This window comes from Lonchura striata, chromosome 3, assembly GCF_046129695.1.
Source record: "Lonchura striata isolate bLonStr1 chromosome 3, bLonStr1.mat, whole genome shotgun sequence".
Taxonomy (NCBI): Eukaryota; Metazoa; Chordata; class Aves; order Passeriformes; family Estrildidae; genus Lonchura; species Lonchura striata.
The window spans coordinates 110,263,140-110,286,499 of NC_134605.1; the positions used below are offsets into that span (position 1 = coordinate 110,263,140).

Sequence of the window (23,360 nt, forward strand, 5' to 3'; positions counted from 1 at the left end):
TAAAAATAACTTGAGCCAAGAGCTGTTTTTTGCTTTAGGCATCAAACCTGCCATTGTTTCTCTCCCCTTTATGCTTCTACCATAGAATCACAGAGTAGTTAAGGTTGGAAAAGACCTCTAAGATCACCTCTGTGTTCACCATCCAAACCGTGTCTTGTAATGCCACATCTACAATCCCTGTGAACCCCTCCAGTGATGGTGACTCCACCTCTGTCCAGAGTAGCATGTTCCAGAGCCTGAGAGCCATTAGGTGAAGAAATTTTTCCTGACTGTTCTAACCTTCTCCTGATGCACATTAAGGTCATTTCCTATCATCCCATTTCTTCAACCCTAGAAGAGACCAAGCCCCACCTGGCTGCACCCTCCTATCAAGGAGTTGTGGAGAGTGAGTGGGTCACCCAGAACCTCCTTTTCTCCAGGCTGAGCCTCCTCAGATGCTCCTCTTCACACCTGTGCCCCAGACCCTTCCCAGCTCCTTCTCAGGTCAAACTTGTGCACTCAGCATATCTAGAACTGGAGCTGATCAGAAGTGACCCATAAAAGTGCAATTTCCATAAAATAAAAAATTTACAAAAGCATACAGATATCCATGAAATCACCAGCAGCTGGCAGATTTTTTCACAGAATTTTTGCCATTGTTACCTGATGAATATTCCACATCTCTGACTATGGGTGTCAAAACCTGGCTGAACTGGAAAGAACATGAGCCAGAACAGTTTGCAAGGACATCATTCACCATCACCACCACCTGGAGACAGACCAGAGAGCAACCTTAAAGTTTGTAAGGAAACAGAGGTGTTTTCTAGAGCCAAAACTGACTTAGAGATGCTGGCAGCCACTCTGAGCTAGTGAGAGCACTCAGTGCTAGAACAGGGTACAAACAGAGAGCTCTTCACCCTGCTGCAGTCCCACTTCAAATTTAATTGCAAATTTAAATAGAAAATTGATAGGGATCACCCAAGGCACTGCTTTGGATTCTGCATCTCCAGCCTATCTCCCACCATCCTGGGACCCACACCTCCTCCAACTCCTGTTCCTCCAGTCACCCGTTGAAGACTGTTCTTGCCTTCCCCCAGTTCTTCCCACTTTGCCTTGGGAATAAATTTACACTTATGTTTATGTTTAAAGCACCCTGGAAGACTAATTAAAGTGAAACCCACAATGTGTCTTCTCAACATGCAGCTCTCAATTTTATTTTTCGCCCCTTGTTGCTCAAGCAGAAGAAAATACTGGGCTGTGACCTTGATTATCTAAAAGAGATATCAAGAAATATCCCTCCTGATATCTTGATATTTTTGAGGAGTCAACTGGCAAAGAATAGGACACAAAAGAGCCCCTCTTTATCCCTCTCCAGGTCTTAAGGGTGTGCCTGCAAAAAGCAAAGCATCTGTCCCAAAGAAATGCAAGGAGCACAGAGCTTCAAAACAGAGACACAATAGGGGGACACTTTTACACTGCCTGAATAAAGCTTCAAAAACTATCAGAAAATCTGTTTTTTGCTGCTAGTGTTATTTCACTTGGGCTAATTGAGTGTTTGTGCAGCACAGATGGAAAAGATGCTATAGATGGCTGAGTCACTGGAAGAAGAGCAATTCTCATGGCTGGGAACCAGGCTCGTGAAAAAGGCAGGGTGACTTGGCCCCAGATGTTGCACAGCTGGGCTTGGAGCCCATCCTGCATCACCCTGTTATGGCCACAGTGCCTGTGAGTCTGCTGGAAGCAATGCCAGCAATAGCCACTGTTCTGCAACATCTGAGAGCAGAGCTGGAAACACATTTGTCCATCCAGCAGATTGGAATAATCCCTCTTTCAGCCTGAAGTTCCCCATCTCTCTCTTCCCTCTTGAGGAATTGAGATCCAGAGAGGTTCAGGATTTGCCAGACTCACAGAGGAGTATCCCAGCCACCAAGTCATTTATTTTTCCCATCAGTGTCACGAGTGTTGCAGGTGAATTGTGTAATTCCCAGTTTGGTGTCCAGCACCACAGGACCCACCAAGAGTGGGAGTTCAGAGATTTTAATCCCTTGGTCACTGCTTCAAAAAAATTATATATTGTCTTCCATCACCCATGATCATCATTCTCCCTGCCTGCAACAGCTCTTGGGGGAAAGTCCTGCTCCACACACCAGGCAGCAGAATATGAGAAATTTATGGCAAAAAACATCAGATTCCTGAAAGGGTTTATTGGCAGATCAAGGTACCTTTGAGACTCCTGGAGCTAGGCAACCCTGCTGAATCAGTGACAGGTGTGAGAGCACATCAACTCACCTGTGTTTGGTTATGGAGGGTGGCAAGCATGTCCCCAAATATTGGTCCAATAAACACACCCCCATCATAAACCACACGAGTAGAAACCATTGGATTCAGGCCAGTGAGGTTTTCAGCAGAGACCTGTCAAAGATCGAGGAATTCAAGTTTCTCATCCTTTTCTGTCCTGTGATGTTAAATTAAAACAGAATCTTTACAAGCAGTAACTCCTGGAAACTTCTCACCCTTCTTCCATGAATCATATCTGCACCTCTAAATCTTCGTTACTCAAGGTTTCACTATACCTCTCTGTTCCCACCTTCACCTTGCAGTCAAAGAGACAACAAAGAAATTCAGGAGTCAGGTTGGTAAATAACTTCTAATACCCAATAATATACTTCGGATTTAGGTATGAAAAGATATTCTCAAAGACATGACTTTAGGTGAAACAAGGGCCTGTGCAAGAGCTGAAGATGCAGCTCAAACTTTTTTCACCCTCCAGGCCAACATCTTGAGCACTGGAATTTGTTGAAAATAACATCACACTTTTAGTTTGAGGTAGGAAGCATCTCAGTTTGAGTCATTACTCAAAAAGACCCTTTTGCTTGAAGCAAAACTAGCAGGACAAATCTTGGGATGGGAGAGTGTGAAGTGGACCTTCACCTGAGACTTATGAGATCCAGATATGAAAGCAGACAAAATAGTTCTCAGAAAAAAACCTTCTTGGCAAATAAATGATGCCACAAATCTGTGATGAGGTACAGTTACTGTACTGAAACATTAATGTACATATAATTAATAAAGACTTCATTTCAGTATACCAGCCCCTTTGCTGTGCAAAAATTACACTCAAATCTCCTGGTTTTGAATCACAGACTCAATATAATTTCTTCTCCTATAATTATTTTTTTTTAATAATTTAATCTGGAATTTGCTAAAGGTGCTGCTCCAAATAGGAAGATTGCCTAAATTTCCACGGTGTTTTCATAGAAACAGCCATTGTGAGAGTGAATCAACCAAGACCAAAGACATCAAATGGGGATCAAAGTGGGGATTAGTAAAAAAAAATTACTGTACACTGATAACATTGGGCAAGTCCCCAGCTGTTTTTTTCCAAGTCAGTGTCCAGACACTTTCATAGCACGACCTGGAGTCTCTGGTCACAGTGAAGTCACTGGTGTTGAAGAAGGGAGCTGTAAAATTGTCCACATTGTTCTGCAATAGTCTGCGCAGCTGATGGGCAGAGATGTGCACTGAAACATCTGGAAAAGAGGTTAGGAAGCAGTGGATATCTCCATTTCCAGGAGATCACATCAGCCTGCTCTTAGGAAAGGAAGGGGTTTCATTTATTGGTACAAGGCTGTCGCGGTTCAAACCTCTGCAGCTGCCAAAAGAGTGACACTTATTGGACCATAAACACCAAATAATCATAGAATTATAAAAAGGATTTGGGCTGGAAAATACTTTTAAAGGTCACCTAATTCCAGCAATGAACCCTAGACCAGGTTGCTCAAAGCCCCATCCAACCTGACCTCAAATGGTTTCAGGGATGGGGCATCCACCACCTCTCTGGGCAACCTCTGCCACTGTTTCCCCGATCTCATCATAAAAAATTTCCTCCTTATGTCTAATTTGAAGATCATCCACACTATTTAATAACAACCAACCTAGCCTTCAGCACACCCAGGGAAGGAGCAGCCAAAACTTCTCTGGCAATTAATTCTTCCCTTGGCTTCCTGCTCAGGAAATCCAGCTCCTGACCTGCATCTTCCCTTACCTGGTATCACTGTGTTGGCCAAGTGGATGTGGAAGGTTCCTCCGAGAGGTGGGGATGACTTCTGCAGCCTCTGGATGGTGAGGCTGACTCTCACATCCTCCACAGACACGTAGAGGTGTCCATATTCCTTAGAGCCCTCCCCAAGCACTGCACCTCTGTGGGACAGAGAGGGGGTCACAGGAAGGCATCAGCAGAGGGGACCCTCACTGCTGACACCCCCAAGTCAACCAACAGCTCAGGGACACCTATGGGAACAACATTACTGAAGGATTTAAGGGGAAGATTGCAGAAGATGCCCAGACCTCAAACAAAACTGGATATTCCCAACTTCTAACTTCTTATCACCCACTACAACTCCCTGAAAGGTGGCTGTGGGCAGGTGGGGGTTGGTCTCTTTCTCCAGGCAGCAACTGAGAGAACCAGAGGACACAGTCTTCAGTGGTGCCAAGGGAAATATAGGTTGGATATTAGGAAAAAGTTTGTTTAAGGAAAGGGTGATAAAGTATTGGAATGATCTGCCCAGGGAGGTCATGGAATCACCATCCATGGATGTGTTTAAAAAAGATTGGATGTGGCACTCATTGCCAGGTTTTAGTTGAGGTGTTAGGGCTGGGTTGGACTCAATGATCTTAAAGGTCTCCTCCAACCCAGTGATTCTGTGAATTATTCACACAATGCACACAGCATAAAATTATGGAAAATGACCTTTTTCAATTTATGATAGAAGAAATAATTTATACACCATCAAGCACCAGGGAGTGCTACCCCAGTACTGGTGTTTCTGAAGAACCAGCTCAATGCAGCCTGGACAGCATCTGCAACAGCAAAGCAAAAAATATTTCCTGCTTCACACTGTAATCTCCTCGAGCCCATGAAATTCCCAAGTCCCCTGAATTGCAGTGAGATTTCATATTGTACAATCATTTAGGATAGAGAAGACCCCTAAGATGGAGCCCAGTCCTTAACCCAGCATTACCAGGTCCCCCATTAAACCATACCCCCAGACACCACATCTGGATTGGAATAATTCAAGTTCATCCAAAGCCCAATTCCTAAAAGTTAAAACGCTGTTCTCCTCCGCCACTAAAATTCTCGTGTTTCAAAGGAAAATGAGCCTCTGTGGTACAACGATGCCACCGTGTGTTACATGTCTGAATAACAAAAGGCTTTTGCAGAGGAAATTCCACGAAACAAAACCAAAAGGATCACTGAGACTTTGTACAGCTGGTACAAGATTTTAGCCAATATTCCTGTTCTGACAGGAGTAGGAGTTGTATTGGATTAGGTCATAGCCCGTGTTCAGCAAAGAGAAAGAGGCAGGTTTATTTTGAAGATGTCTAAAGACAGTGCTCAGCTCACCCATTTTTAAAGCTTGTGCTGATTCCTGTTTTTCTCTGATACCTTCCTCAGTGAGATGGAAAAGTCTATCCGGGTCTAGCACCTTTTTTAATCCTGGTGAGAGGTATTGTGATCAAACTGCTTCTTAATACTTTTTTTTTTAAATTAGCTAAACAGGTGGAGCACCTTAAATCCTCCTCTTCTAGGCATTCTCCTCAGCTCCCTAATGATTATTATGGCATTTCCCCCTATTTTTTCTAAATTTATGGAAAATATTGTCATCAGTGTTATTTGCAGCATTCCAATGTCAGTCTTCAGGCTCCACAAAGGAGTAAAAATTTTCCCTCTTCCTATTAGTTACACCTCTTGTTATGCACTTCAACCACCACAAACATCCCCCTGTATTTTCATTCCTGTCCCTACCTTTGGTGGTTTATTTTAATATACTATATTTGATTCAGCTGGATATAACCCAACTTTTACAGGACTTATTTTCTGCCAGTACAAAATTTTAATGTTACAGTTTATTTTCAAATAAACCAATAATATAGAGATTTTGGTAATTCCTTCTTGACTGCTGTCACAAAAAAAAATAAATATAAGTTCAAGGAAAAAAAAGTATATTTGTGCCTGTTGTGAAAATTCCCATTGAAAAGTTTCATCCATCTTAATTGCTGTAGATCTGATCTAGTTATAGCCCATGGCTCCAATTCCTGTCACTGTTGGGAGGAACAGAAACCTCATATCAGCAAACAAGGACACCCAAGGTGGACTTCCAGTGTCTAATGTGGGAATTGGTGTCATTAACAGTGTTTTGGAGACACCTTTGGATGATTTTCATCCACTGTTCCAGAAGGGTTTAGATTTCCTTCCAATCCCACACCACACCTTGGTGACCCACAGACATCTGACACCCCGAGTTATCTCAAACTTCTTAAGCACCTCCTGTTTCCAGCAGCTGAGCCCAGCTGGCAGCCAGCTCCAGATGCACTGGGGGAACTCTAAGAGGAGTTACAGGGTATTGAGATGAGCTGCTCACTGTCCCTACCTCGGAGAGAGAAGGGGCAGACTGGCCCCACAGCCAGCCACCCCCCAGGACACGTTGTAGGTGGGAGGAGACCCCACCACAGACACTGCTTCAATGATCCTCCCCCCTGGCCAGGGGGGTCTGGGGTCTCTCTGAGAAACTGAAAGAAAAAACATAAACATTCATTAGAGCAAGGAGAGCAGAGGTGATTATGCCCAGGGTATTGTCATTTCATAGCTGGAAACACCTGCTTGGTGTTTTGTTTTGTTTTGAATTATATTTCATAGAATCATTAAGGTTAGAAAAAGACTCTAAATTCACTGAGTCCAACTATTCTTCAGCACTTCCCAGTCCACCACTAACCCACGTCCCCAAGTGCCACATCTACACATTTTTGAACTTTTACAGGGATGGGGATTTCACCACAGCCTGTTCAATTTGTAGAAACACATTTTAAAATAAACCAAGAATATTAATATTTTGGCAATTCCTTCTCGACTGCTGTCACAAAAAAAAATAAATATAAGTTCAAAATAAAATTTTTGTGCCTGTTGTGAAATTTCCCTTTGAAAAAGTTTCATCCATCTTTATTGCTATAGATTTAACAAAATGTCCTGGGGGAAAAAAAAAAAAAAAAAAAAAAAAAGAGAGATGCCTTTACCAATCACAGATCTGTCTGCAATGATGAGCTCATCAAGATAAAATGATCCATGTGTTTCTTTTTGCAGCACAGGGCTCTGCAAGTCTATCTGATGCACAAATACTGGGGAATTGGCTGGGAGGTCCTGGAGAAGCACAGAGGGATTCACACACCTCTTCCAGAGGTTGGTGCAGGTAAATGTCCAGCTGGAAGACACCAAGGTTGGGACAATAAACAAATTTGAGGTGATTGTGAAGATTCCGGGTAATGTCAGGCACTGTTTTTGTTACTACTGGTATTTAGTACAAGCCACATGCACAGTTTGTGATTATTCACCATGTCCTTGTTGGGTTCCCAGAATGAGAAATGAGGATTTAGGTCTCTGCTTATGTTTTCCCCTCTATTCACTAGAGTGGGATATGGGAATCATTATACCTGCTTTATTTTTGGCAAAATACCACAACTGCATCAGTGGCTTCAATGGAGGTCAATCCAGAATTTAAACCCTCAGCTCTCTTCATTTTTTTACACTCCTGGTTTTTTTTAGTCTGCCTATCCTAAACTTTATGTCTGCTACCAAATGTTTTCTACTCATTGAATTTTAAGTGAATAAAGAAAATCAAAGGCTACACCAGTTTTCAAAGCTTTCAAAGGGTGGAGTGAAAAACCAAGCAATTCTCTCTCTTACTGCAGAATATTGACCAGGAAAGAAACTGGGGAATTTATGTTCTCAAAAATCTTCAAGTATACCTGTGTGTCACTGAGGTGAGATAGTGCACGTAGCAAGAAACATGGAAATTTACTCATTAAATCCTCCAAAAAGCATGGAAACACATTCCAGCAATGCCTCTGTAGAGACAGAGCTTTTGTCAGGTTACTCCAATTGTTCCTATACAAATAAGAACTTCCCTCAGTTTTCCTACTGCACCTTCTTACTATGGAAAATGCAATCTCTGATAACTGTAATTGTCTGGATACCTTTTAGAGTCAGTTTCATTGAAGTCCCACTGGCAGGTGAGGTTCCTCCTCACTGGACATGAAGAGACATTGGTGTAGGACACTGAGAGGTGAAGGATGTTGCTCATATGTCCTTTATGTGCAAAACACACCTGCAAAAATGGGGGAAAGATTTTCACAAATCAAAACACGGGTAATTCATACATAATGTACATGGAAGATAAAGGAATAGATTCTATTTCAATTCTGGTTTAACACTGGGTTGTTTGGTCTGGAGAAGAAAATACTCTGGGGAGATCTTAAAGCCTCTTCCAGTGCCTAAAGAGGCTCCAAGAGAGCTGGAGGTGGAATAAGAGCTGTAGAAGACAGTTTTGGCACCCAGGTGTGCCAAACATGGCATCAAACTGATCCTTGGGGCTTCCCTGAAGTTTTGGGTTTATTCCTTTCAAAAGTAGAAGATGAGCAGAAAAGTGTGCAATGGACCCCCAGACAATAAAGGTTTTTGTCCTTTTGTCAAGAAATGCTCATCCTTGTCCCTTCCACCTTTCTCCAACACCATCCCACTTCTTCCTTTCCCACAGCAAGGGTTGTATCCCCAGGATCAGTTAACAGCCAGCTGTGTTAAACAAACTTTACATCTCAGAGATCCAAAACCACTCTCAAACCAAATGAAAATGTTCTGCTCTGTGCTAAGACACGATGCTTGATAGATCTGGGGGAAATGTAAGCTGACCAGATGATTTTATGTTGCTTATTAGGCTCTGAACAATCAGTGCCCAGTGCAAGCTCCTCGTCAAGAGCAGCCACTCACGTGTGGGTATTTAGTAAGGTCATATCTTGGTAGTGTTGATGGGGAAGTTTTCACTAGCTGGCTTGGTCTGTGGATGCTGGATCTTCCACAGAAAGGCTCTGTTCTACTGACAATGTGTCCTGTGGTGATAATGTTCTTCATATCTGACAAAAAAAAAAGAAAAAAAAAGAAAAAAAAAGAGGAGGAAATGAGAGGTTTCAAAGTGATTCAGAAGACACCAGTACAGTCAGGATTCATGAATATACAACAAGTGGGTATCCAGAAATTTTCAAACAGTCCTACTCTGAGAATCCTCCTGCCAGAGTTCAATAAGTGTTTGTACAATACTCTCAGGAACAGGTTCCTGGGGCTGTCTTGTCTAGGCCCAGAAGTTGGATTTGGTGATTCTTGTGGGACCCTTCCAACCCTGGATGTTCTATCACTGTGATTATTATATTGATCATGTTGTTTTTAATGCATACACACAACGAATAGATGATAAACATGAATATGTACTTATACCTATAAAAAGTGCAAATTTCCTACCAATGAAAGCTTAAAGAATATTTATGCCATAAAAGCAGATCAATCTCACAATAAATACTGCTTATGTGCCACAGAAGTTACCTACCTTCTTTCTCAAAACCACAGTGAAAAAGGATTTTAGCAGAAGTTGGTTCAGTTTCACATCCTACTGAAAGGAGTTCTTCTATTGCTGCTTGCACCTTTAAAAGAAATTAAGAAAGTGGAAAGCAGTCAGTTACAATCATTTCAGCAGAGACTTCAACACACACATCATCACTTCATTTTTCATCAGCCAGGGATCAGTGGCACAGCAGCTCTGAACAAGCAAGTAGCCAAATATTAAAATAATAAATATGTTAAATGATAATATAACAAAATTTGTCTTGACAGAGTGTAAACGTCTATGTTTACATAAAAGTTTTCAGGGGTCTGAGACATCCTCAGTCTAATGATTGTCATGGAGCCATCACTCAGGATCACTTTAATGTTGACAAATTAACAATCAAGACATCAAGAGCCACATCAAGAGTCTGTGGGCTGTTGAAGAAGCCAGAGCCATACAAGAGCCAGAGCTCATCTGGCCTTAGAGAAGAAGTCCAAGGATCTGGATCAATGAAAGCCCAAAATATGAGGATGTTGTGATAAGCTTAGAATACACCTGGGAGTCAATGCTCAAGAAAAAAAATCCCAGTCTATGACATTCTCAGTAAAAACAAAAACAGCAAAAACAAAACCCAAAACAAACAAACAAAAAACCCACCAAAAAAAGAAACAAAAAATCACCTCTATATCACATAAACTTTATCTCAGCTTCAGGGCCAAATCTTAACTTCTGTCAAGCACCAGATCTCCACCAATTACCAGCAGAGGACCCTGTGTCTGTGTTTAATGGCACCTACCTGGCGAGCTGTAGCATTTGTGGGGATCATTCTCAGTGTGTTGTTCCAGGAGATACTGAAATAACCTGTACCAGACACAGTCAACATCTGGGAAAAAAAAAGAAGCAAATCAAGAAATGAAAACAGATGTAAGCTGCATGAGACACACACTCTTCAAACCTGCCATCTTCTACTGAGGAGGATTTTACAGCTAGCACTTTGCCTTTTATAGCCTCTGTGATCCCTTCCTAGAGCCACTTCAGCTACTCTTAAACTGCCCTGATCCTACAAGGAGCAGGATTCTTTCATTAACAGGAGAACAGGGGATGCATGACCTGTGCAGCTGCAGATGGTCCTTAAAGCTCCTGACCTGCAGGAATTTAACAATTAGGAAAAAACTTCCCTCATTCCTGAGTGTTAACACACACCCACTAATGTATATAAAAACCACAGACAACTTCAGCTCACGATGCTCTTCTCATCAGCTACCTCAGGAGTTTGTAAACAAGGTGGAAACACACATTTTTTCACACCTGGCACCAACAGGGCAGCTCCAGCAGCACTGACCTGCACTTCTGGGAGATGCAGGGCGCGAGCCCGAATTTCGTGCCTCTCAGTGTAGTAGCTGTTCACCACACGGGGGTCCAGCCACGAGTTGTGCATCTGGACTCCAACTCTCATCCCCTTGCTGGGTGTCTTTGCGTGATGCAGTGCTTCCAGGTAGTATCTTGAGCCAGCAGTTAGCTCAAATTTCTGGGATTTTGGCTGCCAAAGTTCACTCCAGTTCTTCACCCAGTTCTCAGACCACTCTGAATTGCCAGCAGGGAGAGAAGCAATTCTCACCTGCGTGCAGAACAACCAAATTACAGAATCACAGAATGCTTCAGGCTGGAAGGAGCAACAAAAACCATCTCATTCCACCCCTTGCCATGGGCAAGGACACCTTCCACTATCCCAGGTTGCTCCAAGCCCTGTCCAACCTGGCCTTGGACACTTCCAGGGATCCAGGGACAGCCACAGCTTCTCTGGGCACCCTGTGCCAGAGCCTCACCACTCTCTCAGGGAAGAATGTCTTCCTCATATCCAATATAAACCAACTCTCTTTCAGTTTGAAGCCATTAAACTAGTTAGGGACTTTTCTCCAGCCCCAAATAACATTTAGTCCAAAGACTCAGCACAAGAAAAACCAACCAAACAAACAAAAGATTTGTATTTATAACTGATATCTGTGTGTTGATGGCTCACAAATTCCTTCCTATTATATAACAAAAAGCCAAAATCTCAAAAAACTATGGTTTAAAGTTCAATTCCATAAAGAAGGTAAGTCCTATGGCTTACTCTAGCATTATTAATAGTTCCCCAAATAACTTTTCATGGATGGCATCTGTTCAGACAGACAACCAACAAAAAAAAAAATCTTCTGGAAAAGATAATCAATTACTCTGGTTGCAAGAGTGATTTTTTAAATGAGCTATATAATGGACAGGGCTGATGTACAATATGAAAAATAATCCCACAGTTTTGACTCTGCAAAAGATTCATAAGAGACAACAAACCAGTCCACACTGGGGGAATTCCCCCTTGTTATCACCTTAATTAAAAGCCTTTCCATCCTCATTTTTCATTTTAATTTCTCTCATTTTTCTCTACCAATAATAATACCTTCTGTTTGGGATCTTGGGACAAACTAAAGTAGAGAGATGCTTCACCATCTGCCTGAATCCAGAAGGTGTAATTGTTGGTCTGAGGAGCCACAAAAAACCCACGGAGTCTGGAGCTGAGCAAAAATAGAACATCCATCATATACAAAAGAGTTACAGAAAAAAAAAAAAAAAAAAAAAAAAAAAAAAAAAAACCAACAAATCATCACAACACCCCATCTTCACATGTACACTGAGTGAAAAGAAAACATCTTTAAACCATTTTAACAAAAATAATCTTATTATTTTAAAGCTGAAGTAACCTCAAAATGACCCAATTTCACATTAAATGTCAATTATGCTTTACAAAAGTTTCAAAAAGGAAAGAAAAAACAGCTACATGAAACTAAGTATGATTTTGTTGGAGGCCACTTCAGAGCATTTCTTCTCAAACAAAGTCTTAACCCTAAACATGCAGGAAAAAGCCAAAACCAGAATGCTCAGAATCAAGTAACAAAAAACAGAGAAGTGGTAGAAAAATGTAAAAATGCATGCACGTTGCACAGTTTTCAAGGTCATACATGAAGAGGCAATGAGAACCAAGACAATTCAGGAATTTATTTATTTGTATTAATGCCACCTTTCCTGCAAACATCAGCTGAGAATCTGCCCTTCCACATCTGGCCAGAGCTCCAGCCCAAATTAGCCTCAAACTGAAGCTCCTTCTACTTCCAGAGCAATTTTTTTGGGTATTTCAGCATATCTAGGCCAGGTAGAGCAGAAATATTGAGGGAAGGCAAAAGGAGGAAAAAATAAAGCACTTCACTGCATATTTTAAGCTTCAAAAGGACCTCGGAGCAAAGGGTTTGCTTTGATTTATGGGAGCTATGCAGCAAGGCTCTGCTATAAAGAGCTGTCAGGTGTTTTTGCTACACCTTACACTGCTAAAGGTGATTGCCATGGCTTCGTCTCTTTTTAAGATCACTGAGTACCTGAAGGACTTCTTTGCCCCAGACAGAAACCTTACTGGGGAGCTGGCATTAGGTACAAACTGCCATCTGTATCCAGGACCTGCTTCTGTCAGATCAGAGGCATCATCCCAGACTTCAAAGAGAAGCCCTCTGTTTCCTAGAAAGTTAAAACAAAAGTATTCTCAGCAGCAGCCAGCAGAAATCCCAGAGCACATGCTGGAATCAGTGCTGTAGGAGGCAGGCCAGAGAGAAAATTTTAATAATAAATTGGCTCTGTTTGTGGGGTATTTTACAGTCTAAGGCAGAACACAGATCTCGCCATAGGGAATTTGTTTTACCTTTAAACCCTCCAACAGAAATAACAAAACTCTGCAGAGAGAAGAACATCCAACCTGTTCACATATCTGCTTTTGCAGTAAAAAGCACTGAGGCTACCCAGTCAAAGTTAAGCCTCATTTTATGCACTAAAATCTCCTACTGCAATGCTCCACTCAAGGAGTGTCCCCAGAAGCCTCTGCAATAATTCCAGTTCAGCCATCCTTCCTCTAAATATTTTCCATGCCTTTTTCCACTCATTTTCCATAGTACACCAGTCTGACCTTCCTCCCACCATCTCCTATCTGCTCGTGGTGGGCTGAGCTCTCCACCTTGGTTTTCCTGGCCACAGAATCACAGGATAATTTGGAAGGAACCATTTGAGTTTATCCAGTCCAACCTCCTGCCACGAGCAGGGACATCTCCAACCAGAGCAGGTGCTCAGAGCTGCACCCAAACTGGCCTTGACTGTTTCCAGGGATGGAACATCCACCAGCTTTCTGGGCAACTTGTGCCATGGCCTCACCCCCCTCATGGTAAAAAAAATAACTTCCTTATAAACAATTTTAATAGAAACTATTTAAACAGATGGTTTTTATTTAAAACCATCACCCCCTGTCCTATTACTAATAGAAGTCCCTAATAAAAGTTTATCCCTATGTTTCTGAAAGCCCTCTTAGGCACTGGAAGGGACTCTCAGGTCTCCCTGGAGCCTTCTCTCCTCCAGGCTGGATAACCACAGCTCTCTCATCAGTCTTTCCTCATAGCAGAGGTGCTCCAGCCCGTGGATTATTTGTAGCCCCCTTCCCTACCACCCCAAAAGAAACTGATAGTGCAGACAGTGCTTTGGAAAGCCCTGTTTTCGATTGCATTCATCACCACAGGGTTTCTGCCCTGCATTTCTGTGTGTGTTTGCTTATTTGGAGCTCCAGGAGCTGCTCACCTGGCTGGGGGGCACCAAGTCTCCTGCCCTCACCAACAGGCTCCGTGGTGCATCTGATTTCCTGGGGAGAGACGTGCTTGACTTTACAGGGAACACCTGGAAAGGAGACAAAAGTGTTGTGGGAGCCTTGCAGACACAGCTGAGCTGCAGCATAAACACATCTCAGAGTCATGGGGTGGTTTGGGTAGGATGGGACCTTGCAAATATGTAGTTCCAAGCACCTTTCTATGGATAGGGTCACCTTCCACTAGACCAGGTTGCTCTGTTGGAGCTCCTCTAGGAACTGGAAAATGCTCCAAGGTCTCTTTGGAGCCTTATTTACTCCAGTCTGAACAGCCCCATCTCCCTCAGCCTTTCTTTATAGTATAAGTGTTCTATCCCTCTGATCACTTTTGGGTCCCACCTCTGGATTCATTCCAACAGGTCCATGATTTTCCCATGCTGAGAACCCTGTGTCAGAATAACTGGAGCTTCCTGGAGGTGTGTAGTGGTTAAGGTTTGCTAATTTGAGATTTTTTTGGTTAATGTATTCATGAGTGCAGTGGGTTTAGTGTTGGCTAATTACTAGTGTATTTACGAGGATGTGTTTACTCATTTCCTGCTGCGAGGTAGGAATAGGAGAAAGGTAAAGTAGGTTTAAAACTTTAAAAGGGTATAAAAAGAAATTTATTAATAGTAAATAAAATAAAAAGTAATAAGAATTTAAACAAAACCTTTAGGATATTTCTCTTCCCTCTACAACCTCTTTTTTTTTTAATAACAATTTAAAGAAACAAAGCCTAAAATTTTAGTTAGTTTACTACTTCTAGAATAGTTTTTCTTCATTTTATTTAGGGAGAGAAGTCTCTTGTTAATTTTATGGAGATTACAAGAAAATAGTATTTTGTGTCTCTCTTTATGAATAGCAGCTGACTGGGGAAATATGCAATCATTAACTTCTTTCATTTTACTATAAGCTTTTCTCACAGCTGTGTTTATGTGTTGTATTAACTTATAGGGTATTGTTTTAAAGATTACTTGTTTAAAGGGAAAGGTTCTTATTATCTATCTATTTGTATCACTTCTGTAAATGCCTCCCATGCAAAACAGGCATAGGGACAAGGTGAGTCCTACAATTCCCACACTGGTAACCCTGAACATCTCTTGAATTTTGCAGTCAGGGCCAAACTATATTTAAAAAAATAGAATTCACATGTCTCTGCTGTTACCTGCAGCAGTGACCTGCACTGGCTCCTCAAAGAAATCCCCGGTGACCGTGAGCTCCGTGCCCCCTGCCAGGCTCCCTCCGGCTGGGAACACGGAGAATATCTCTGCAGGGGAAGGAAAAGAGGGATCTGAGCACAAGCCTTGCAGATGTTAACCCCAGCCCTATTTCTGGGAAAGCCTTCAGTGCACTTGCACTGCTTCCAGCCAGGCTCCTGTGAAGGAAACCAGCTTCTCACTGATCCCTTTTTTTGGCAGCCTCTGGCATGACACCAGGAATGCGCAGCATGGATAGTTTGGCCACATGGCAGGGGGAACACTGCAAAAATCCTTGGGCTGTTACTTAGCAGTGGCTGCATCTGTCATGCTCAGATTGCAAATTGCTCTGTTCTATGCTATTGAGGATCTCTGGTGGGGAAAAAAAAAAAAGCAGAATTAAAACTGTTTTAATCCTCTTGACCTTCTCTGACTCACATCTCAACTTAGTCCTTAGGTTTAAAAGTTACCATTCTTTCCAATAATCCCTCAGACTTCAGGGACAAATGGAGGGAGCAGAATATCTGAGTGTCCACATCACAACCATGAGGTCTTTTCAGGATTTTATCTGTTAGAAGTCTGCCATTCCACAGGAAAACTATTTTTCTTTTTCATGACAATTACCCATTTTGCACTCATATTGGAGTTAAACCACCCAGTTCTACTTGTATAGCTCTGAAAAAAAGAAGTCTAATAAGAAAAATATGAGGAATTTTGGTCTATACCTGCATCTTTTTTGTTAATTCATCTGGTATTTAAACACTAATTTTACAGTATTGACTACTGACTAGCACAGTACAGGATAATCTAGCAGATCTTTCTGTTCATGCTCTGCCCACAGCCAACTTCATGCATGGTTATTTCATTTTACTCTGCTTTAAATTGTGAATAGAGACATAAAATTAGCCTTCTTAACAAAGAGTTGTCTACAATACAGCTTGAAACATCACATGCAGGTTATTTTTAATGTAACTTAAATATTTTTTTTAACTAATATGAAGTACCCTGCCATTCACCACTTATCCAAAACTCAATTCTTGGAGTAGCTGAACATCACCTCCTCTCTGTAGCCAGTGTGGGAGTTTTCATCCTGAGGTTTGCATTTCCAAAATTTCAGCCTCAACAAATACAGAGTGATTTAAGAGGGGAAAGTTTCTCCATGAGCAACACCTCAACTCTGTAACTGATCGGACAGGTCAAGGAACAACGTCAATCTGCTTGTCTCATAATCTTTATCTGCAGCTTTTGGCTTAGTCAAGCCCATACCAGGGGAGTGGAGCACCAAAATGAGGACAAAACAGAATTACATCCCAGGGAAAAGCAACAGTGAGAGGTCTTAGATCACACTGAGACTGATGGAGGACAGTGCCAGTGAGGTGGATCAGTGAATACCTGGATGAGTCTGGTACAGGAAAAGCTCCTGTTTGGCACTGATGAGCCAAGCACCTTTGTGCACTGCTGACCTGCAAGAGAGAAAATGCCTGAGAGATCCTGGGCCATGTAAATAAAAGCAAACCTTCATTTGGCAGGGCTGGAAACTCACTCTACAGAGGAACAGTGGAACATTTCTGCAAGCTCCAACAACTCCTTTCACCAGCACATTGAAGCATTGATTCATGAGGCCCCATTAAATGGCTGAAACACTTTATTAGAAGTACTAGCACATTGTAAAGTATGCTTTGACACAGTCAGAACCTGTTTTCACCTCTTTTAATTGTTAAATAATTTTCCATTTGGATGAGTAGTTAAAAGCAAGGTGAAAGGTTTTAATTCAGCTAGATTTAATGGATCACAGAATGGTTTGGGTGGAAAGAGATATTAAAGGGCATCCATTCCCACCCCCTGCTATGGGCAGTGGAAGGGACACCTTCCACTAGACCAGGGTGCTCCAAGCCCCATCCAGCTTGGCCTTGGACACTTCCAGGGATCCAGGAGCAGCCACAGCTTCTCTGGGCACCCTGTGCCAGGGCTTCACTACCCTCACAGGGAAGGATTTTTCCATAATATCCAGTCTGAATCCATCCTCCTTCAGCCATTCCCCCTTGTCCAAAATAAGATGTCTCATGTTCTGGTCACTGAAGGCAAAGTATAAAACACCAAAGTGGAAATACTTTGGGGAGAAACATTCTCCCATGTTATTCCAAATGTGACTACCATCTTCTCAAGGTAACAAACCGTATTTCTAAGCAATGAAACACACAATAAGGTAGAAGCATAATTCACTCATCCTGGACTCAAATGCAGCTCTATTCCTATGCAAAACTACATAAAAAGAGAGAAAATATTATTTTACTCACTTTCCTTTGTTAAACACTGAGAAGCTGATGTTGTGGGACCCTGGGGGAGAGAAAAGTGACAATGCTTTCAGGCAGAAGTATGAAGTACATCCTACCAAAGGTTGTCCAGGTTCTCTGGGCCCAAGTCTCCCTTCCTTATACTTTCCTTACAACAGTAAGGAAAACCTATTTTACATATTTCAGTCACAATATTATTCCCAAATAGGAAGGCTGGAGCTCAAAGACTCCACAAGAAATTAGAATCTTTGCCAGGGCGCTTGGAAGTGAGGAAAAATTAAAGGGATCCCACCTGCTACTGGAGACTGTGACTATTCCTCTAATAAAGCACTAAAGGGAAGTCACACCACAGACAAGAATATTAAAGTAGGAAACTCAGCAAGGACCCCAATCCCACTGTTGGCTGTCAGCAGTGCCCACATCTCTTCATGGTTTCCCTTCATCTTCTCCCAGGCTGTGCAGAGGACACAAACCATGGCAGGGGCTGTGCTGAAGGCTGGCAAGCCTTGATCTGAAGCTGCTTTTATGGACTCAGCCCTGAGCCACATTCCAGCTTTGGAGACAGAACAGAAACTCATGACAGACACCCTCCTCCCTCTGTTCTCTGTAGCTGCAGGAATGACAGAAACCCATGGGTTTTACCCCTTTTCACCAACCTATGTGATTCCCTTCCACCCGGCACTGCAGGGTCCCCAGTCCATCCTTCACCTGAACGGGGTAACTGTGGAGAGACAAAGGACTTCACTGAGCCTTGGGAGCAAAAAATAAGCAAAATATAGTAGAATCAACTAACCTATAGAAGTTGTGGGCTTATACACCTGATATAGTCATGGTTTGCTGTCTAGAAACATGGGAGTGAGAAGCAGGTGAGATGGGAGAGGAACAACCCATCTTCCCACCTAAAGATCAAGAGTTCAGCAGCTTAGGAAGATGTCTTCCAGTGGGAGTGCCCCAGCTTGGCTCCTTTACATGTATTTCTAGAGGCTGATGCTGTTGATGGCCTTCAGAACACTCCCCCCCCCGCCCCCGCCCCCAGCCTTGAAATCAAAAATTGAGCAGGGATAAGTGCAGGCACAAAGGGATGGTGAATAGGACAAAAATGTTTCCCCTCTACTTGCTCCTCTGCAGGTTCCTAAACTGTGAGAATGAGCAGGTAGCAATTAAAACAGATATGCTGGAACTACATGAACCCTCTGGAGTCATGGAATGACACAATTCCCATCATTAACTCACATTTATGTTTAAGTAGTTGGAGCTGCAGCAAACCAGCAGACCTCACCCACCCCATCACAGACCATTAACTCCCCAGGGTCTGTCTCCATTTTAAGCCAAAGCAGAAGAGTTTCTCCAAAAAGACACAAATACTTTTGTGCACAAGCTGTGCTGAACCCTTGCACTAACACAAACCCAAAGTAAACCAGAACTGACGAGCTTCCAGCTCTCCTGTCAGCAAAAGAGCAGAGGCTGGTCCATCCATCTTCTGATGTAAGAACAGCTGGCCTGGGCAAAATATAAACAGGAAAGAGATGTGATGCAGATGAAAACCTGATCCTGCTGAAATCAGTAGCCAATATTTTCCCAAGGGGCAGGAATTTTCTCCCACTTGTAGCTAACATTTCTAACCTTCTATAAAATGGGACAAGCCCTAATCTCTCATCTCTGCACCTGCAAATTGCATTCCCTAAAGAGTGTGGGAGCTGCAGCTCTGTGAGAGTGTGGCAGGGCCCTCTTGGGGACACCCCATGCCAGCCCTGAATGATCCAATCCCTCCTCCCTGAGGGCAAGACCCACCCACACCTTCCCAACCAGCAGGCAGCACCAACTACAGCAAGTACAATCGACATGCAGCTCAGACATTTCTTGATTTCATTGAGGAAAAACACTACAAACAACTTCCAGCAGAAATCACCCAAGCTCCTAATAAAAAAAAAAAAAATTAAATATATTTTCCTTAAAGGATCAGTATGGGACAACTTCCACTGCAAAGGAGGAAGAAGGTGGGAGGAATAAATTCTGAGTAATTAGCAGAGTAAGCAAAGGCTGGCAATGACTCTTTGAGAATTAACAGGCAATTAAAGGAAATAGGTAATTAAAACCTGTAATGCAAACAATTTGTGATGACCCATGCCTCACCAGGCAGTTTTCTATGGCCCATGTTTCAGAATGCAGTTTTATGATGTTTTTCTAAAAGAGCTTGCTTTTATTAATACAGGTGGCTGATACTGAGAACCATTCCTTTCAGGGAAAACTAGAAAAACATTAGTGCTGTCAAATGTTTGTTCAGCATCACTGGACCAGTGCATCCCATAGAAAGCATGGAAAAAGGTGCAGAACACCCTTGGAAGCATAAAAAACATTCCCTTTATTTTTTTGCTCCAAATCCTGAATCAGCGTGACTGAGTGACAGACTGCTCTGGTCAAGTCCAAGTCCCCACCTGGTACCTATTTCCTAACACACCAAAAATGGGCAAATTCTTCATGTGAAGCTACAAAGGTATGCTGTGATTTTGAGGCCATTTCCTCTTGGTGAGGCTGAGCTGTAAATGAGTAATCTGGCAGCAGAGCACTGCAGGCACATCCAGCCTGCACTCAGACAGAGCAGCCTTTCTTCCCTCCCATCAAAGGTTCCAGGGCTCCACCAGAGCCAGGTAAAACAATAATTGATCCCAAACAAAGGATGCTGACGTGCACGGTGTAGGGATGGCATGGCAGGAATCTGCACTGGACCTTCCTTCATGCCAGCAGGGACTTTAATCACTTAGCAAGGGACATTTCCAATCAGCTTGAGAAGTCGTTAAAAAGTATGTCAGTGTTAAACATCTGATGCTTTAATTAAAATTTCTAACTACTGAGAATACACACCTTTCCTGGCTCCTGAAATGATCCTTAAACTGCCAGCAGAGTAACTATGGATTAATAGTTTATCTTTAAAATACTTACCTGGGCTTAGTTCTTCACTGCCACTGGCACAAAAATCATAAATTAACATCTGATTACATATCTATACATATGGAAATACATATGACACACAGCAGGACAGTGTTGATGCTCATTTTGGATTCACTGTGTTTAAAGGGGCTGCTGTCCTAAAGTAAGGGTTTTTTTAAACCTCGCTGCTTTTCTCTGTTGCATGTAACCAGAGAAGCAACATTAGAAAAAAAAAAAAATCAAACCTCTGAGAACAAGAAAACAATTACAGAGTTTTTAAAGCAGTGAACAACAAAGCCTTTTGTCTCAAAATACTTCTTAGTCTTCTGGTTCACCAGAGCATCTGCTTTAAACTAATAGTTTTTTCCCTTTAAAAAAAATGCAGATCAAAAGGGGAAAATTTATTTTACTTTTCGACTCTGACATTATTTTAATTAGTTAAATTTTAATTTGCTAGCCAAAAGAAAATCTACAGCAGCCAGCTGCAATTACAGTACAATTCACACTGAGCTGTGATTGACTGTGCTGCCAGTAAACAAACCAACCAGCTTAATGGACCAGTTGCAATTAGATTAACAAAGTTTGCTGGAGCCCAAATCATGAGCTGCAATAAACCACAAAGGAAGTAAATGGCAATTCTGGGCCAACTGGTTGCAATTTATTGCTGTCAAGGAGGCTGGTGGAAGAAATGTCAATTTACAGGGACTGCAGCAGATAGCTGAGTGTTCATAATTACCCATCAATATAATCCACGTTGAAGTCCAGAGTCTCATATCTGCCAGCAATTGTCTTCCCATGAATCTGTATTAAATTTCCTGTTTAAGAGGAAATGGAAATTGAAGAGAGTCTTTTAAAAGCAGAGAACTTGTTTGCAGATTTTCTGAGCTGAACAAAAGGAATTAATGGTCTTTATAGATTTTGCAGAGGTTCCTGCACTGAATGTACTCTCATGGCTTAAGATGATTTTTTACCATGGCTCAAGATGATTTTGCACTTAATTCACTTTTCTCAAAGCACATGTCTCTATTTCCCACCAAAAAAACCTAAATTAATTCCAAAGTTTTTGCAGATCTGTATTTGCACAGAGCTGACAATTTTTCCTCAACTCTTTTGTTAACTAAACCCCAATTTCTAACCCAATTCCACTGTAGAACCTCATGAAACAACCAAAATTACATCATTTGTACACCAGACAGAGAGAAGGTGTAAAGAAGGGTCTTGGCATATCCATGACCACATTACTCTCCTGCTCTTCACTCACACTAAAAGGTGAAACATCCATCCAGCTAATACAGGGAAATCTCCATAATGACACCTATGCAACTAGAGCTGAATTACACCTGAAAACAATTGGAAATAAAGGATTTTTTTTTTTTAGATTGAGGCTCATCTGTGTGATATAATCATCCATGTAAATGTCTGAACTCTTGAGTGACCAAAATCTTTTGATTATTCTTGACTTTGAGGATCAAACTTCCAATTTTCTCTAAAGAAACTGGCAAAACCAGAAATAATAGAAATAGAGGGGGAAAGAATCTCCTGTATTGCAGTTAATTTTTCAGACCAAAATCAGTGAATGACTTCTCATGTAACTTTAAAGTCTGATTAAGACCCCAATAAGCAAAAGGTCTGTATGGCATTAGAGATTAAAGAAAGGTCCCATACCTGGGGTGCCAGATGATGGATTAATTTGGTAAACCACAGGTGTCTGCTCGGCTGAGAACTGCAAAGAGAGATTGGCATTGAAATGTCAGATATTTCTGCAGCACTCCAACCCCACCTGACAGTGCACTGCTCACAACCGGCCAGCAGCTGCACTTCAGAGACCCGCACTCCACATCTGATCTTTGAAGCAGATTCCTGCTCCAGGAAAGGAGTAAGAAGAATTATTCCTTTCTTACTCCCTCTCCATTCAGAGTCTGGATTAGTGATATTTTTACATCTTCTTTTGTGCCAAAATTGCCCACCCTGGCTTGATCCAATGTCAGAAGACACAGTTTCATACACTATCAAATTTCTAAATCATGCTTTAGCTGAAGTTAAAACTTGCATTTCATCTTGAATGGCGACACCATTTTTCTTCCCAATAGTATATCCTTTAGAACAATTCCATCATCACAGATGTGAAATACTTCAGCCACTCTGGCAAGTTTGTTGGATACCTTAAAGCAGTGGAGCAAAAACTTTGTCTTGGCCCATCTTACAGCAATACAACAGAGACTTTTGGGGGAAAGGACCACCTTTGCCTCTGAGGAAAAAAACCCTTGAAAATCATCAAGTCCAAACATTAATCCAACACTGCTAAATCCAGCAAAATGCATCCCCAAATGCCACATCTGCATGGCTTTTCAATCCCTCCAGGGCTGGTGACTCCACCATTTCTCTGGTGTTAGACAATCTTTTGGGGAAGAAATTTTCCCTGATATCAAATCTAAACCTCCCCAGTGCAACTTGAGGCAATTTTCTCATCCTGTATCTTTGGAGAAGAAGCCAACCCCCATCTGGCTGCATCCTCCTGTCAAGGAGTTGTGGAGAGTGAGAAGATCCTCCCTGAGCCTCCTTTTCTCCAGGCTGAGCCCCCTCCAGCTCCCTGAGCTGCTCCTCATCAGACCTGTGCTCCAGACCCTTCCCCACCCTATTTGGACATGCTCATCTTCCCCACCTCCTTTATGATCCCCCTCAAGACCTCATTGGCAGTTACAGAAGCTGCTCACAGCCCAATAAATATAACAAAAAAATTATTTTCTTGCATTAATTCAAAGATACCCTAAGCTTTCCTTGAACCCCATTCCCTTTCAGAGCTCAGCCTTTGCCTTCTCTCCTACTCCTGGTTGTGCTAAATATTAATGAG

At 42.1% G+C, this 23,360-nt stretch overlaps 1 protein-coding gene across 1 annotated transcript in view; it reads right to left on the reverse strand.

Moving 5' to 3' along the window:
* PKHD1 (PKHD1 ciliary IPT domain containing fibrocystin/polyductin) overlaps positions 1-23,360 on the reverse strand; it is a 232,400-nt gene that overhangs the window by 203,506 nt on the left and 5,534 nt on the right. Inside the window, exons 5-25 of the mRNA XM_077781772.1 lie at positions 22,175-22,232; positions 21,246-21,324; positions 19,010-19,081; positions 18,238-18,302; positions 17,585-17,624; positions 16,680-16,750; positions 15,257-15,358; positions 14,049-14,144; positions 12,812-12,947; positions 11,842-11,956; positions 10,747-11,022; positions 10,201-10,287; positions 9,408-9,501; positions 8,798-8,940; positions 8,008-8,138; positions 7,051-7,235; positions 6,411-6,549; positions 4,025-4,179; positions 3,325-3,509; positions 2,269-2,391; positions 643-748 (exon numbers count right to left, since the gene is read on the reverse strand). Coding sequence (XP_077637898.1) covers positions 643-748; positions 2,269-2,391; positions 3,325-3,509; positions 4,025-4,179; positions 6,411-6,549; positions 7,051-7,235; positions 8,008-8,138; positions 8,798-8,940; positions 9,408-9,501; positions 10,201-10,287; positions 10,747-11,022; positions 11,842-11,956; positions 12,812-12,947; positions 14,049-14,144; positions 15,257-15,358; positions 16,680-16,750; positions 17,585-17,624; positions 18,238-18,302; positions 19,010-19,081; positions 21,246-21,324; positions 22,175-22,232 — 2,458 coding nt within the window. The remainder of the gene's footprint in view (positions 1-642; positions 749-2,268; positions 2,392-3,324; positions 3,510-4,024; positions 4,180-6,410; positions 6,550-7,050; positions 7,236-8,007; positions 8,139-8,797; positions 8,941-9,407; positions 9,502-10,200; positions 10,288-10,746; positions 11,023-11,841; positions 11,957-12,811; positions 12,948-14,048; positions 14,145-15,256; positions 15,359-16,679; positions 16,751-17,584; positions 17,625-18,237; positions 18,303-19,009; positions 19,082-21,245; positions 21,325-22,174; positions 22,233-23,360) is intronic.